This window comes from Podarcis tiliguerta (genome assembly GCF_965153285.1).
Source record: "Podarcis tiliguerta genome assembly, chromosome: 7".
Classification (NCBI taxonomy): Eukaryota; Metazoa; Chordata; class Lepidosauria; order Squamata; family Lacertidae; genus Podarcis; species Podarcis tiliguerta.
In genome coordinates, this window is record NC_139540.1 from 18,263,867 (window position 1) to 18,280,620 (window position 16,754).

Below are 16,754 nucleotides of genomic sequence, written 5' to 3' on the forward strand. Positions count from 1 at the left end.
CAATATGGTCTGTGGGCTGCCCCTCTGGCTTTTCTTGCTTGTTTCTTTAAAACAACAACAACAGTGTACTGCTGCCTGCAAATAGCTAGCTAGCACACAGGAATCGTGGGTGCAGAGATGCTTCTTCCAGTACAATTCCCCCTGAGAGTGATGGCACTCCATCAAACGGTGTTGCTCCCAGGGGTGTTTGCTTCTCTGTTTTCCATAGGGAGAAACCCTATGGGCTAGCTAACAACTTGTGAACAGCTGCACTTACATTTATAAAACAAGCAAGAGAAGACAGAAAGGCAGCCATCAAGATCAGCTTGTTGTTCTTTTCAGCCAAGGAATTATATGCAGGTGTTGTTGTTGGGGTTGGTTGGTTTGTTTTTGAATATGCATGAATTCATTCTAAAATATCTACACAGAACTGGGACAGGGCAGACAGTACTCCAGTACCATGGGACCAGTTGAAATGGGTTCTTCAGCCTATCTCTAGAAATCCACACCCATAATAAAACACCATTCTGGAGAGGGCCCTCTAGAGAGGGTGGTGCTGTGGGTTAAACCACAGAGCCGGGGACTTGCTGATCAGCAGGTCGGCGGTTCGAATCCCCGCGACGGGGTGAGCTCCCGTTGCTTGGTCCCTGCTCCTGCCAACCTAGCAGTTCGAAAGCACATCAAAGTGCAAGTAGATAAACAGGTACCGCTACAGCGGGAAGGTAAACGGTGTTTCTGTGCGCTGCTCTGGTTCGCCAGAAGTGGCTTAGTCATTCTGGCCACATGACCCGGAAGCTGTACACCAGCTCCCTCAGCCAATAAAGCGAGATGAGTGCTCAATCCCAGAGTCGGTCACAACTGGACTTAATGGTCAGGGGTCCCTTTACCTTTACTGGAGAGGGCCCTAGTTATATTTGAAGCAGTTATGTGATGCAGCATGACAGCTGTAAGTTCAGGATCTAGAAGGCAATGAATTTGCCCGTACAACACAGTAATGCAGCACCCTGTGTCATGAAATAAGTTCTTATTTCCTTTCCCAAGGAGCAGGAGAGAAGAGAACAAAGACTGTGAGCACAGGGACAGCAATGTGCGAAAAGGTAGATGGTACAGGTTTCTTATGAAAGTCTTACAGGTCTGAAATAGCAAGCAAGCACTAATTTAAAACATACTGGAACAAAAAGGTGTGGGGTGCCATTCCTCTGGGACATGGAGGCTGCTGGTAGCAGGAGCAGGAAAGGAACTGAACTCTGATTTTGGGTCTGGATACAGTCTGAGCCATTATAACCAATGTCTGCTTTTCCATTGACTGATATAGGTTGTGGGTTAGAGCTTGCACTCTCTTCAATATAGTAATTCTCATTAGCACTTCAGATAATCAAAGGGCTAATAAACAAAGTTGTTTAATAACTCATTCGATATTGCTGGCTGGATTTTGAAAAGAGACTACACCGAAGGGCATTCAGAGGGTCAAAGAGAACTAGGTCATTTGTGCAGTTTTCTTTATCAGTTCAAAAATATTGATTCTTCAGAGAACTGCACTGAGCATAAAGGACACATTTAAGGTCTTCTTGGCTTCTGTTCCTTCCAGTTCTTCAGTAATTTCATACAGTGCAGTAAAACAGTTCGATCTCTGATTTTTTTAAAAAAATGAAATTTAACTTAACACTGCTTTTCAGATATACAAACTACTTGCACAGTCCTATGGATGTCTGCTCAGAAATAATCCCCAGCAGCTAATCAGTAGCCACAATTTGATTTTCGAACATTTTGGAAGTCGAATGGACTTCCAGAATGGATTCCGTTCAACTTCCAAGGTACAACTGTATAAGCAAAACTTTCACCTATAATAGTTATGTCTAGGCTGAATTTCTATGTAAACTTCCTCAAGAACACATCCTCTTTAAAGAAACATACTTACAAGTAAACATGCATGAGAACAGACTGTTAGCATAGCAAAGTATTATGTATGAGCACTTTAAACTGATGTTTTTAGTGGTGTACAGTAACATCAAGACTTAAATAATAAAACACAAAGTAGATTTAATCATAAATCATGAATTCCAGTTATAGCAACGTATATGGCTCTGTAACGTCAGACAGACAGGGGAATGTTTCGGGAGAAACTCAGCCAACCCCCAAGGATGAGACTCCCTTTGAACCCGAATTGGAATACAGAACTAGATATTAAAATTGCAAGGGCACAGAGTAGCATTTCAAAGAGGCCAAAGCATTATAGGGTAAAACACACGTTTGAAAGTCATTTACAAACAGACACCATGTACAGGTGTTTTTGTACAAATGGCAGAAGTATCTGAGCCAGGATTAGTTGAAAGATTCAGTAGAAGTAAAAGTAAGTACAGACGACTCTCAACTTACTGCATTTTGGGGATAGCACCTAAAGCCCAAAATGTGGATAATCAAAACACATTGTGCTCAATGGTGAGTTGGATTGCCCAAGTCTTTTTTACCTGGACACCTGCCCCCTTTCTGTGCCCTTTTTAAGTTTTAAAAATTCTTTTGCCAAGCGCATGAAGCTGAATGTGTACAAGTTAAATGTGCACAAATTGTGAGTTACCTTTACACAGGGCATAGTAAATCAATGGCCCTCGACTTGGATAGGTTTAAAAGGGCATTGGATGAATTCAAGGTGGGTAAGGCTATTCATTGTTAGTAGCCACAATTGCTATGTTTTCCCTACACTGTCGGAGGCAGCATGCCTTTAAATAACAGGTGCGGGAAATCGCAAGTGGCGAGATTAGTGCTGAGTTCGTGCCCTACTTGTGGGTTTGCCTTGAGCACGTGGTTGGCAGTTGAGAGAACAGGATACTGGATGCAGAGCTCCTCTTAGTTCTTATGGTTAATTACTTACTGGTAGATGCAAAAATTATATCCTTTCTAAGATCTCTAGAAAGATCCTAAGGTGCCAGATGTCTAAAACTGGCTGTTAAAATTTGAGATAATTCGGTTATGGGGAAGAGAGTTAGATTAAACATAGATTCTAAAATGCACAGAATTATCTTTCTGAAAGAACTTTATTTTGCTTCTGGGAGCACATAAAAAACCCCCATAGTTTTCAGAATTACGTTACAGATGTTGAGAAATATTATTGTAACAAACCTTTGATTTTAAAATAGCTGTATTCTGTTGAATCTAATGAATGAGAAAATATTATGAGAGTAGGTGGTATAATCAATTGTAATCAACCATGGAAACAAAACAGTGAATAAGGCTTTGGTATGCAGGCTTAGAAATGCAAAAGAACATTTGCCCCAACACTTTTGGAGGAAAGGAGTTCTATGTAAAATGCATCTTAAAATAAATAATATAGGGTAAAGTAGTGTTAATGTTTCCCAAGCATAAAGCAGAAGGATAGAATGCTCAAAGTTTTTGCAACAAAGAGCCAGAGTTTGCCCATTATTTATCATTAGAGTTCATTTCAGTCCAGAGCAATGATGAAAAAAGAATATTGAAAGCACAGAGCCTGTGATGTACTTGAAAAAAAAATATTAATGCAAAACCAACAAAACTGCAGTGCCATTAGCAAGCTAAACATAATGATGCTACTGGCAGTGAAATTGAACTCTTCAAGCATAGGAAGAGAATTTTATTTAAACTCATCCAACAAAAATGACTGTCCTCAAGAATTAAAACATGGATGAGGCTGGTGCCCTTGAAGCTTTCCAATTGTTACACTCTGAAAGTTCTAAGTCAGGGAGCCACGTTAGACTGCAGTCAAAAGAACTTTGGAAAGTGGTCGACATTGTAATAGTTTAAATAACATGCAATGTTGCAGGCTAATGGGGTAAAACCTGAGAAAACGTATTCCTCTTTGTAATGATACTGCTAAATGGATAATTGATGAAACTGCAGAGAGCTGGGAGGACAATGGGATATTGCTTTTTCACACCTCAAATCCTCCATGCTTTACATTTGCTGTGAAGCAACTGTTGCTAAAGAATGGTTACTGCTGATACGCATTTGATTGAGATTAGCACAGAAAAACAAAAAACAGTTGTGAGGTGTCTGCGTACATTGATTTGGTAATGATTCCAGATTTGTTCCTTATCATTGACCTCCACAGAGTTTCATCTATATAGTCCTGAATGGATCAGGAACAAATCCATACGTCCCATCACGTTCTCCAGTGGCCCCTTCTCTTGTTACTGTTGTGAAAAAGGAGCCATTTTAGGTAGCTCTTTAGCAACAGGAGGGACGCGGGTGGCGCTGTGGGTTAAAGCCTCAGTGCCTAGGGCTTGCCGATCGAAAGGTTGGTGGCTCGAATCCCCGCGGCGGGGTGCGCTCCCGCTGTTCGGTCCCAGCGCCTGCCAACCTAGCAGTTCGAAAGCACCCCTGGGTGCAAGTAGATAAATAGGGACCGCTTACTAGCGGGAAGGTAAACGGCGTTCCATGTGCGGCTCTGGCTCGCCAGAGCAGCGATGTCACGCTGGCCACGTGACCCGGAAGTGTCTTTGGACAGCGCTGGCCCCCGGCCTCTTGAGTGAGATGGGCGCACAACCCTAGAGTCTGTCAAGACTGGCCCGTACGGGCAGGGGTACCTTTACCTTTAGCAACAGGCCATGCAGGGGAAGAACCCAAACTGCAGTCCCTCTCCACCCCTATGTCTTCCTTAGTTCCCTGGGTCAAAGCTGGTTTGGGAAGAAGCTGCAACATGACCTTGTCCTATATGGCTTGGGGTTTTTTTGTAATCCCATTACAACTTATGTCATTCTGTGTCCAATTACTTTGGTGTAAATCCCATCGAATTCAGTGGGACTTGTTTATTTATTTTTTCCAGACACTTCTATATGGTCACATGCAATATATTAAAACAAACCGATACATGTTTCTAAAACCAATAAAAAATAACACAAAATAAACTCACCATAATTTAAAAGAACAAAGAACCACAAAAGATAACAGGAACCATACACTTAATAGACTTAATGGTCTTTACTTCATAATCAACAAATTATACGTCTTCACTTCCCAAAGTCTTGTGGAAGCGGTACATCTTTTTCTGCCTCCTAAAACAGTACAATGCTAAGGGGAGCAATGCCTCAGTGAGAAGTCTTGGTGCTGCCTCTGAAAAGGCCTGCTTCTGAGAATAGGATCACAACTTACACAGATTTTACTTACATAATTATAGTTTTATGTGCTTGTCCAAAAAAAAAAAATTGTGAAAAGCGGGCAGAGTGTGGGGAAAACTGTTGGGATACTGCCAGGGAGACAAAGTCCATCTCAACTCCACGTCGTCTCCGGACGTCCATCGATCTCCCGCAGACACGCAGTATCAGCAATTAGCGACACGAGCTCCAGAAATAGCTTGCCACATTCCAGAGCCGATGCACGCTCTATCAGCAGATAATGCACAGCGAAAGATGCACTCAGGAGAGCATTATTTACAAGTTTATTTCTGCGTTGATCAGAACAAAGAAAAACATGACTGCCTGCTTCAGTGTTCCGGCACAGAGAGAGACGAAAGCAAAGACACAACAGAAACATCCTGTGAAACAGTGAAACAGGAAATACGCAGGCTGTGTCACAAACATCCTGCTCCCTTTTAAGGTGGAACGGAAATTTCCTGTCCAGGGGCAGGAAAGCGGGAAAAGTCAATAATCACATGCACCATTTCCTTCACCTTACAAAAGTGATCAGAGGCACCAGCATAGTTTGCAGGTGCCCTCACAAGAGCAAATGAAGGAGCACAGATTGTGTGAGTGGCCTAAAAAAGTTATCAAAGGAGCAGCCTAGAAGTATACATGGAGATTGCAAAGCATGGCCCTAAAATGCAAGGCCGCTTGTTCAACTGGTGGACAACCTAAGAAGCAAAGATGGGTTCCAACACTGGAAGAAAAAGTGGCTGTGCTGGACTGCTTGAGGGGTGGCAAGTCTTTTCTGCAGTGTGACACACAAAGATGGCCACAAGAAGGGCAGCAGTTGTCATGAAGATTCAAGAGAAAGAAATCTATGTGGCCGAGACAGCAAGTGCTCCAGAAACTGTGAATGTGATGAACCAGGTGTGTAGCCAGGCTTTGGTCAAGACTGAGAAGGCATTAAACTTATGGCTGGAAGATGTGAACTGCAAACATGTATCTATTGAGGGTGTCACGTTGTGACAAAAGGCTCTCACACTCTATGCACAATCTAAACCTTCCATCGAGGGTAGGCAGTCTGTGAAGCAATTCAAAGCCAGTCCTGGTTGGTTTAACAATTCTAGGAATTGCTTCAGCCTCAGAAATGTGCACATACTGTAGCTGGGCAATCTACAGCTGCAGACTAAGAGGCGTCAAAAGCCTATGTGGAGCAGTTAAAGAAGTTGTTAGATGACAAGGGATATCTTCCACAGCAAGTTTTTAATGCTGACAATATGGGGCTCTTCTGGAAGAAAATGCCTGACCTTATTTACAGCTCCAAAACTGAAAAACAAGCCTCTGGCTTCAGAGCAGCTAAACACCATGTGACTATGTTGTTCTGTGGCCAGGCTTGCTGTATACGTTTGAAAACGCCCACACCTTAAAAGGCAAGAACAAGAATCTCATTCCTGTTTTCTGGCAGTCCAATGAAAAGGCTTGGGTGACTACAGCAACATTTCTGGATTAGTTCCACAAGTGCTTCGTTCCAGAGGTGAAGTGCTGCATTTTGGAGAAACATGAAGACTTCAACATCAGGACTGTCAGGCTTTGGGGAAGTGAATTCCTTCCCTTTGGCCGTGGATAAAGGGAGGGAGCAAAAATAGTCTGTTATCATTTAAAGAGATTTTAATGATCACAGTGAAAGAACAAAGAGTCCATTCTCAGAGTAAAAGTCTCCCAATTAAGGTTCACACCCACTCCCCCCCAAGTCACCTGAGTCACTTCCTCATCTTGCAACCTGATCTCGCAACCACTGTGCTTTTTCTTCTTCTCCTATCTGTTCACCACCCAGTTCTTCCCAACTTTTGTCATCTAAACTATGTCCCTCCGCAAACCACTGCTCCAAATCTATACTGTCCCACTGCTTCTGGAAAGATTAAGGATCCTGATCAGGAGCGGGGGCGGGGGGGAGGCTCCCACCATTCCTCATCTGTGCAGCCCTCCTCAGCACGGTCCCTGACAAGGACTGCTTCTCATTGTGGACAATGCTCCTAGCCACCTTGAGGCTCTCCTCTTTGCACATAACAATGTTGAAGTTGAAGTCTTCTCCCCACCATATGACCTCATCCAACCTCTGGACCATGGTGTGATTCACTGCTGCAAGGTGATTTACAGGAAGCTCACTTTCTCATGGATACTGAATGTTATGGATGCTGATTCCAATCTTAATCTCATGGAATGCTGGAAGTCCTTCAACATTGCCAGTTGCATCACTTACCTCAAGCAGGCAATGGAGGTAATTGAGCCTGAAACAGTGATGCATGCTGACAAAACTTTTGGAAGGAATGCGTGAGAGATTTTAAGGGTTTCCAAGCACTGAAAACAAAGTGAACAATATAGACCAAAGCTGGAAGAACTGGCATGATTTTGTACAAAAGCAGAGGTGGATTTAGGGGGTGTTTCTGCACTGGGCTCTGAGCCAAGAGGGTGATACAGGGAGTGCTGGAACAGTGACAAACAACAGAAAGTGAGAGGTGGGGGACACCAAATTTAGGCATCGTACAGGGTGCCGCTGAAATATTAAAGCCCAAAGTCTACCACTGGCAGAGATAAAACTGACAAAGAGGTGATGGCGACAGCAAGTTGGAACCTGCATAAATTTGCTCAACTCTTCCAAGCGATAAAGCATATCGGTGATTTGATTGCTGAGTTTGATCCCTTCATGGAATGAAGCCTCAAAATCGCACGAAGGATTACAGAAACTGTGAGACTGTACCAAGAAATGTTTGATTAGCCCAAGAGACAACAGCAGCAGTTACCGTGCTTCTCACAAAAAAAATATCACCAGCCAACACAATCAACCTCTGAAGCTGAACCACAGCCAAGCACTTCATTTGAAGCAGGCTGTCAGTCACCCATACTTGTCCTTCTGGAACAACATCCATCTCAGAAGAGGAAGACTAAGCAACACAGTTGCCATTCACTGGTAAGTGTTGTGCTAAGGTTTTTATGGTTTTTAAAGGGTTGTTCTGACTATACACGATTTTGCCTTCATGTGCTATTACCCCGGGATGTAACCTCCATGTAAGATGTGATCCTACTGTAGACATGGTATTATTGGGCAGCAAGACACAATGAGTACTTCTTAAATGTTACTTTCCAGCCCAAAGTGCTGGCAACATTGTTTTTCCTTTCACTTTCTCCATCCTCCTACTAACCTCCAATCAACTGAGCTTCCCTGCTTTGAGTAGCATTATTGTATTATGTCCATTGATGTTGAGCTTTTTAACCGTTAGCTTGATCTCCAGCTCAGCTTGTTTGACTATCTGCTTAAAGTCTTGATTCAGCTATCCTGATCAGCTTACCCAAAAGCCTTTTGCCTGAGTTCTCAAAGGCCCTTTTTATATTGACAAATAATTTTTGTGCAGCAGAAAAGGGGCCATACATTGATTATACATTATTATATAACCTGTTAAGTTTAAAGCTCACCAAAGACCTGGATCTAAATATGAGAAGTGTGTTTCCTCACTGAGATAATACTATTCATTTTTTTAAGTGGGGGGGGGGGAGTGTAAGATAAAAGGACATATTGCGTGCATCACAATAAATTATTGACCCTGCAGAAAGGAGATTGTTAAAAAGAAGGTAATCCTATGGTGCAAAATAGATCAGAAGGACTTCAAAAGTTAGCTAGAAATTTATGCATATATTGCTGACTGTAGCTTGTGGTTAGTGAGAAGAGAGCTTAACTAAGAGTCTGGAGTTGGATGTTATGCTGCCAGAGCCAGAGCCTGGCTTAGCTCAGCATGGTGCAGGATCAAAAAGGTCTGGGGAGTAGCAAAGCGACTGCAAGCTCCACTCTGGAAGTTGCACATTTGTGTGGTCCTGATAAGCTGTAGTTGACTTACTGTGCTGTGCAAAGCAGGCGAATGAGTCTTTGACAACAATTCCACTCTTTTCTGTTTGTTTCTTGAATTAATGCAATAAAAACAGTGGACTTCTTTCATGAAATTACAGAGTTTGGTTATGCAGTCACTGATGTTCATTGCACAGGATAAGCTTATTGTAGAACGGTTCTTTGCTTCCCTAAAAGCAATCACTGTTAATCAGTCATTATTCTCATGTTTGCCTGAATCTCATTTCACCTCAATAGCTAAGCAGAAAAGCAAGGGTAGGGACTTGCTACACACTTTGCTATCTTGAGTTCCCTGTTCTCACCTCACATTTTTTAAATAGAACCACACATTTACTTTACATTTAATAATGCAGCAGCATTAGAATAATTTATGCAAAGGCTTATACGTAAATCTTGAGCTGTTTACCCTAACACAAATTTCATTATTATATTTTTGGAATCTAATCTCCGGATTTATAAGATGTATTTTTTTCTTTATTGGAAAACTGCAGTTTTTACATAGTTTAACAGATGGCAGTGGCAAAAGTGACTGTGGGACATGCCTTCTGAATATATTAGTTTAAGTCATATAATATCTTAAAATCCTTTATAAATAGCAGCAGCTGTCAGACATAAATATGGGGGAAAGGCAGATCTTTAAAAAGAAACATTTGCTCTTTCATTTGTATATGAAGAAATGGAAATGTGGTTCAGAATCTGTTCAGAAGTACTTTTTTATCTAAATCACAACAATATTACTGTTCAAACAAACTGATTAGGCCAAAGGTGTTTATTGCATGCATCATTAAAGCAGAGAAGTAAAGAACATGCAAGATCTATTGTTCCCAGTAGACTTCCTTCTCCTCTGGTAGATGACTTTCTACTTTTTAATAGCCAGAAGAAAGGGGGCGGGGAGCAGGAAAAGGCTGCACAGCTGTTAGTTTGTGAAGTATTCATTCTTTCCTTCATTTTCCATTCCATTAGTCCAGAGCAGAGGTTGGCAACATGGTGCCCTTCAGATGTTAGACTCCAGTTCCCATCGGAACCAACCAATGATAGGGATAATGGGATTTGTAGTTCAGCAACATCTGAGAGGGCAGCATGCTGGCTAACCTGGTCTAGCAGCAACTTTAAAAATATAAAGAGTTCCAGCCTTGGCATGAGTTGGGACTTGGGGACTTCTAAAGGGGTACCTGGGGTCAGTCGATCACCTAAATGAAGCCAAGGGATGCATTTTCAAATCTGGTATCTGAATCTCTTCTTCCTTCATTTTGGAATTCACCAGACCACTCTAAAGCATATGGAGGACTTCCTTGGAGACACTGGGAGTGACTATTAGCTGCAATTAGAACATAATGTGATGTTATTTGGGAACTGTAATGTTCATTTCTTCTTTTCCAGTCAAGACTTGTGGATCTAATCTTCAGGGTCCTGGTGGCACCTTCACGTCCCCCAACTTTCCATTTCAGTATGACAGTAACGCTCAGTGTGTTTGGGTTATCACAGCAATCAATCCAAATAAGGTAAGTTCAAATTTGATAATAATGTAAAGACCTAAAAGTTGTGATCAGAAGGATTAGCCAACTTTTTATTATTTATATATTACGTACATGCATAGTATACACGTGTATGTTAAACAAATCTCTGCGGAGTTACAGAGTTATTGTGATGGGTGAAAGGATGGAGTTTGTTGCTGTTGGAGATGGGGAATGGAGCAAGAAATCATGTCTCTTTGCACTCCTCATGGTCTCAAAGTAGCAAACAATGTTGTTGATCACTAGGATATTAGAAGCTGGTGGGGGCGAGACACCTTAAATTCCTGGGTCCAATAAAGGTTAGACTTCATCAAGGTTTGGGGAGTTAACTGGTGCAAAACACTGAACACCTGGGTTAAGCTTATGCTAACAAGCCAACCCTGGTGATAACTAGTCTGAGTATTTTTGTTGTTGTTGTTTAGTCATTTACTCATGTCTGACTCTTCGTGACCCCATGGACCAGAGCATGCCAGGCCCCCCTGTCTTCCACTGCCTCCCGCAGTTTGGTCAAAAGTCTGAGTATTAGGGGACAAAAATGAGTGATAACCTAACAAATGAGGAGCCATCAGGACATTCAGTGCCAGACAGCAAGTGGAGGGGAGGGCCCCCCTCCAGCTGTGTTTCCCCTCCAGCTGTGTGTAAGCGGGCAGAGACAAAAGCTTGTTGGATTTCCGTTTCGGATGATGTAAGCCCAGGAAAACATTTGCGTCAGCAGCGACAAGTGAGCAGGGGCAGAGGAGAATGCAGTTGGTTGGTTTTATGCAACAGAGAGGATTGGGCACAATCGGTCTCTTTGAATCTGATACTGTAGCAATGGAAGGAGCAGGGGCCCCTTAGGATGTGAAGGCTCTGAACTCCCGCCATCTAGGCTCAGGTTGTATATATGTGTAAATAAACCATATATCATAAAGTCACCACAATCTCCACTGTGCCTCATTGTTCAAAGGGAAACACAGACCTTGGGTAAAGTGCGCCTGCACTCCGGGAATCTTGCACTGCTCATAGAGATCAGGGTGACGTATAATGATATTTAAATTAAGGTCAGTCTTAAATATGTGCCTCTGTTCCATCCATAGATCACCATGGTAGCAAATCTCCAAGGACAAAGGGAGATATCATGGATTTTGCTTCAGGGATAGTCTTCCATCACTCACTAACTAGTTCTGCTTGGTATGTTCCAGAGGTGACATATTTGGCCTTGGGGATAGAAATAGATTTGAATGTACAAATAAGGTTGATACAAAGGCATTTTTAAATTCAACGTCATTCATCCTTCCTCTTTCCAAATAGTCTGCCTTTCATGTTTAAATAATAGTTTATTTATGGCATGAGTGGATCATAAGAGGCTACCCTGGTTTGGCTGTCTGAAATTATTATTATTTTAATTGTGTTGTAATTTTATGGAAGCACAATTTCACTTTTCTCCCTTTTGCATAGAATATGCCAAAAAAGGTAAAGGTACCCCTGACCATTAGGTCCATTCGCCGATGACTCTGGGGTTGCGTGCTCATCTCGCTCTATAGGCCGAGGGAGCCGGCGATTGTCCACAGACAGCTTCCAGGTCATGTGGCCAGCATGACTGAGCTGCTTCTGGTGAACCAGAGCAGCGCACAGAAACACCGTTTACCTTCCCACCGGAGCTGTACCTATTGATCTACTTGCACTTTGACGTGCTTTTGAACTGCTAGGTGGGAAGGAGCAGGGACCGAACAATGGGACCTCACCCCGTCATGGGGATTTGAACCACCGAAAAGAGCATTTACAATACAGGGGAGGTGGGGAGGAGATACTGTACAACACAGAAGAGAGAGAGAGAGAGAGAGAGAGAGAGAGAGAGAGATCGTATTGAAACATGCTACTGCGAAAAATCACAAGCAAAATACATTTACAGCGGAAACATGAATCTGTTTGCTTCTGTGTGTGGTTCTTACATAATAAGTTACTTTTACCATTTTAGTGACAGTCTCAGATCCTATTGAACAATTCTGCAATCAAACATACATCTGTGGGTTTTTCACCATTTGCTCAATATATGGTAGTCAATAAACATTGTTCATTCTAAGTCTGTTTTCATAAATGATATTTTAAACATGATTATATAACAGCTTCTGGTATTTCATCATGCTGAGCTTTAGGCATATCAAGTAACGGTGGGGCCAGTTTTCTACCTGAAAACACTTGCGTTCCTACACCCCGCTACATCTGGCTTGGGATTCCAGTTCACCCCAATCCTTTCTTACCTTGCATGAACTCAGTGGTCTGTGCCCCATTGACCTGCTACTACTTATGTATTGCCAATAGGTTTATTTGATTGGTCACCTGATTTTTTTTCCATGGCTGTAGAGATGCCGAGCTCCCCTACTTACTGGTGGGCAAATCAATTTATCAGCACCTATTAGGTGCTGGCTTCCTATTCTAAGTGGGAAAAGTGTATTCAACCAATCCAGGCCTCCAATATTGCGTTAAAGATACAATAAAGTTATCAGAAGCATTGGCTTGATTTTCCTCGAGGTGAAGTATTTTACTGTGCCCAGTTCCATGCTTGTTTTTTTCCTTCGTAAGTGTGTATAGGATTTCTGCCTTGAGCAGGTTAATTCTTCCATCATGGGATGAAGAGAATTCAATATCCGGCCAACCAACCCACACCTTACTGTTCATTAAAATATATTATAGGATTTTCATGAGTGACCAAATAAAATGGGGACAGGTAGTAATACGCCAAATAAATAAATCTATAAGCTAAATATGCCTAATTCTGAAGAAAGTTACAGTGCCATTCTGTAATGTCTACTCAGAAGTAGGCTCCTTTGTATAGGATAGCAACCCAAAATGATCAGTATTGTGTTGTTCAGTTTTCTGTATTCTGTATCTCCTGTTTCTCTGAAGTTAATAAAAAGTTAATATTTTGCCTCTCTGGTTTCAAAAGAAAGAAGGGAGAACTCTGCTTCTGGATTAGAGCCTGTGGCTCCAAACTAAGGATGCATTTAACAAAACCAGAATCTGGAATCAATTTTAATAATAATAACAATAACAACAGTAACAACAACAACAACAACAACAAGAATAATAGTGTTTAGATCAATTTGTAAAATAATACTGTTTGCTAATATCCTTAAAAATTGAACACAGCTGTGTTTCAATTAATTTTGTTGTTTACATGGGTGATGATCTCCAATATATCCTGGCATTGGAATCCTTTTTAGGACACTCAGTTATTTGGCATAATTGCCAATCTGTATGGACTTTTATTTTAATGTATTTATGATAGCCTTTGGCTATAGAGTAGTGCTTCAATCATTCAGCTATGGCAAGCATTGCTTACAGCAATAGTCAGCTTGCCTGAAGAGCTTTGATTATTATTTTTCAAATAAAATAAATCTGTGTATTGGGATTATTTACAGGAGTGAGATGGACTAGTTTTTAAAGAAACTACTAGGAAAACAAACACAGCTGATTATTTTAGTTTCTGCTGTATAACTAACTATTCTATTGACTATAGTGTTCTTTCCATAAATACTGTTGGAATTGCTTCTGCAGACATCCGTATCATTGATTGTTCTGGTAACTGTGTGCTATGACCCCCAGAGCACAGTTGTATTGAATAAAAAAAATAGTTCACCCATTTCCTTTTCAGCCTCTTCACACTTAAGGTTAAATAAAGTTTGACATATCTTCTTACTGTCTTCATATTTTGAAACAACTCATCCAAAATGATCCTAAGAACACAACAACTTTTACTTTCGTCAGTATTGTGTCACAAAAGTACTTCTGGCTAAATTTGGGGTCTGTTGTAGTCTCAGGGATCTTAGAAGGTGAGAGTCAAGGAAGACACTGATCATTTCAGGTAGGAAAACTGTTTTTGTTCCCATAATAGCAGTCTATGGTAAAACATCCTAATGAAAACACATGCTTACACGTACACACGATCCAGTTAGCCAGACTAGACATGGCGAGGGTAGAAGCCAGAGGTCTAGTGGAAGAACTTCGCTGCTTCAGTGGGGTCTTTTGTATTCTCCAACTCTCAAGTTTCTTCCGGGTTGGTTTTATAGGTTATTGTGAATCTGAAAACATATGGAAAATGTGTCTGGCAGTATATCACCAGAGACTGTGAACATGACTGACAGTGCGTCAGCAGATTTTGGGCTAACCAGTTGCCCTTATCTCAGTCCATTTTCCTGGCTTGCTTTGGTGGCCTTGGGCCACATCCTGATAAGTGTGGTTCATACTGCCTTCCTCTCGTGATGGCTTCTGGTATTTTTCCACTCTGCTAAAGACTTCAAGCACTCAGCCATCTTTTTTCCCCCATGGCTTCAGGCCTAATAACTAACATGGAAGCCACTCATGCAAAAATCCACACACTTATCCCTCTATGTCTATCAAGTGTCGGACTAGGCCTAGGAAGACTCAGGTTCAAAATCCTACACACCCACCAAGCTTACTTGGTGCCTTTGGACCAATCACCAACTCTCATCCAGTTGTGAGGATAAAATGAGGCAGTGGGGATGTGCTGGGCCTGGTGGTAACCCCAGAAACACGGTCCAGGACCGGTCCAGAATCTGAAGGTTTTGCTAGGAGTCAGTCCAACAGGGCCAAGACAGGACACGAGGCAGGAAACCAGACAAGGGCAGGTACAGGACCTCGGGCAGGATCTGGCATACAGCAATGTTGCTCCCACAACCTGGGACGGGGTCTGACAGTCTTTTATCTTTGTTGGGGTAATGGACGGGTCTGATCCCCCGGCGACTCACCTCCCTGTTTTGCCCGAAGGTGAGCACTACTCCTGCGAGTACTCAGGTCTCTCCTCCTCTCAGATCTTAGTCTCTGCAGCTCGGGAGACGTCGGTGGGTTACTAGACCCAGGGGCTGCCTCAGCCTCCTCTGACCCAACTAGTAGTGCAACAGCTGTAAGTGATGGCCCAGCTGAAGGCAACAAGGTACTCCCCACATTTGGCGCCAGGGCAGCATCAGGCCCATGACTCGGCCCAGCTGGTGCTTGTTGCAGGGGAACCTGTGCAAACTGGAACTCTTCAGGACCAGGCCCCAGACTTGGTTCAGGTGCAGACTGAGACTCCTCTGGTTCCGAGTCCGAGCCCGAGTCCCAGGCCATCACAGGGGAGAACCTTCAGCTTCTTGGAGGAAAGATGTATTATGAATATAATTAAAATAACAAATAAGTTAGTACTACAAACTATAAGAAAACCACTTTATTGGAACCCAGTGAAATGTCATTAAGGAGAAAATACATTTGAAAAATACCGTATTACTCGCTCTATAAGACACACCAGACCATAAGACCCACCTAGTTTTTGGAGAAGGAAAACAAGAAAAAAAAAATATTCTGAATCTCAGAAGCCAGAACAACAAGAGGGATTGCTGTGCAGCGAAATCAGCGATCCCTCTTGCTGTTCTGGCTTCTGGGTTAGCTGCGCAGCCTGCATTCACTCCATAAGACGCACACACATTTCCCCTTACTTTTTAGGAGGGAAAAAGTGAGTCTTATAGAGCAAAAAATACGGTACATTTGGAGGCAGGTGAGAATATTTCACTCTTTGCAGCGTGTTTCCCTTGCCCTCCCCCAAAAAACCTCTCCCACTTACACACATGCCATGTAAAGTTCTGCAAATTAGATTGGGGGCTTTAAGCTGGCTAGTTCCTCATATACTGAAAACAAGGAGCTGGAAAATGAAACAGTGGCACCAGCCATATTAATCTGTGATTTATTGCCGATAGGACAGAACTGCCCAGTTGTGCTACTACTTTTTATGAGTTCTCGTTTAAAGGCAGGCCATAAAATGGATACTAACACACACCCTCAGAACTTTTTATATTAATTTTGGTACAGAATTCTACAGAGGCAGCAGGTTTTGGGGTTTTTTTTGTAAGTCTCAAAAACTAGTTTAGATGTTTTATTTATCTGGGGCTTCTCAGAGCATCTCAGTTGGTGTATCAGGATGGCACAACATTTCTGATGACTTCAGCAATGCTACAATGGAACTCATCTTGGATTTCGACAAGTGTAATAAACATTTCAGATTGCAAAATGTTGATATACCTTTGCCTTTCATTCGTGTGAGGCCTGTAGTTACCTTCAAAGGGACCTTATGTTCTAATAAACATTTATCAATTCAGCGACACATATAATGCACAATCTTTTGAAAAGCTACATATTACCCAGGAGGCTGCTTGAGATGTTCTAACAAAGCAGCACGAGTGAAAGTCCCCCCCCCCCATTATACTTCTGCCTCTGTTACTGTTTCAGGCACTGGAAGGAGAT

General features: G+C 42.2%; 1 protein-coding gene across 4 annotated transcripts in view; it reads left to right on the forward strand.

Annotated features, from left to right (window-relative positions):
- The window catches only part of CSMD3 (CUB and Sushi multiple domains 3), a 568,382-nt gene that overhangs the window by 293,679 nt on the left and 257,949 nt on the right, over positions 1-16,754 (forward strand). For all 4 annotated transcript variants that reach the window (XR_014513736.1, XM_083450329.1, XM_083450330.1 and 1 more), the window contains one exon: positions 10,348-10,469. Coding sequence is in view for 3 of the 4 variants with exons in the window: in XM_083450329.1 (XP_083306455.1) it covers positions 10,348-10,469 (122 nt within the window). In the remaining variant the exon portion in view is untranslated. The remainder of the gene's footprint in view (positions 1-10,347; positions 10,470-16,754) is intronic.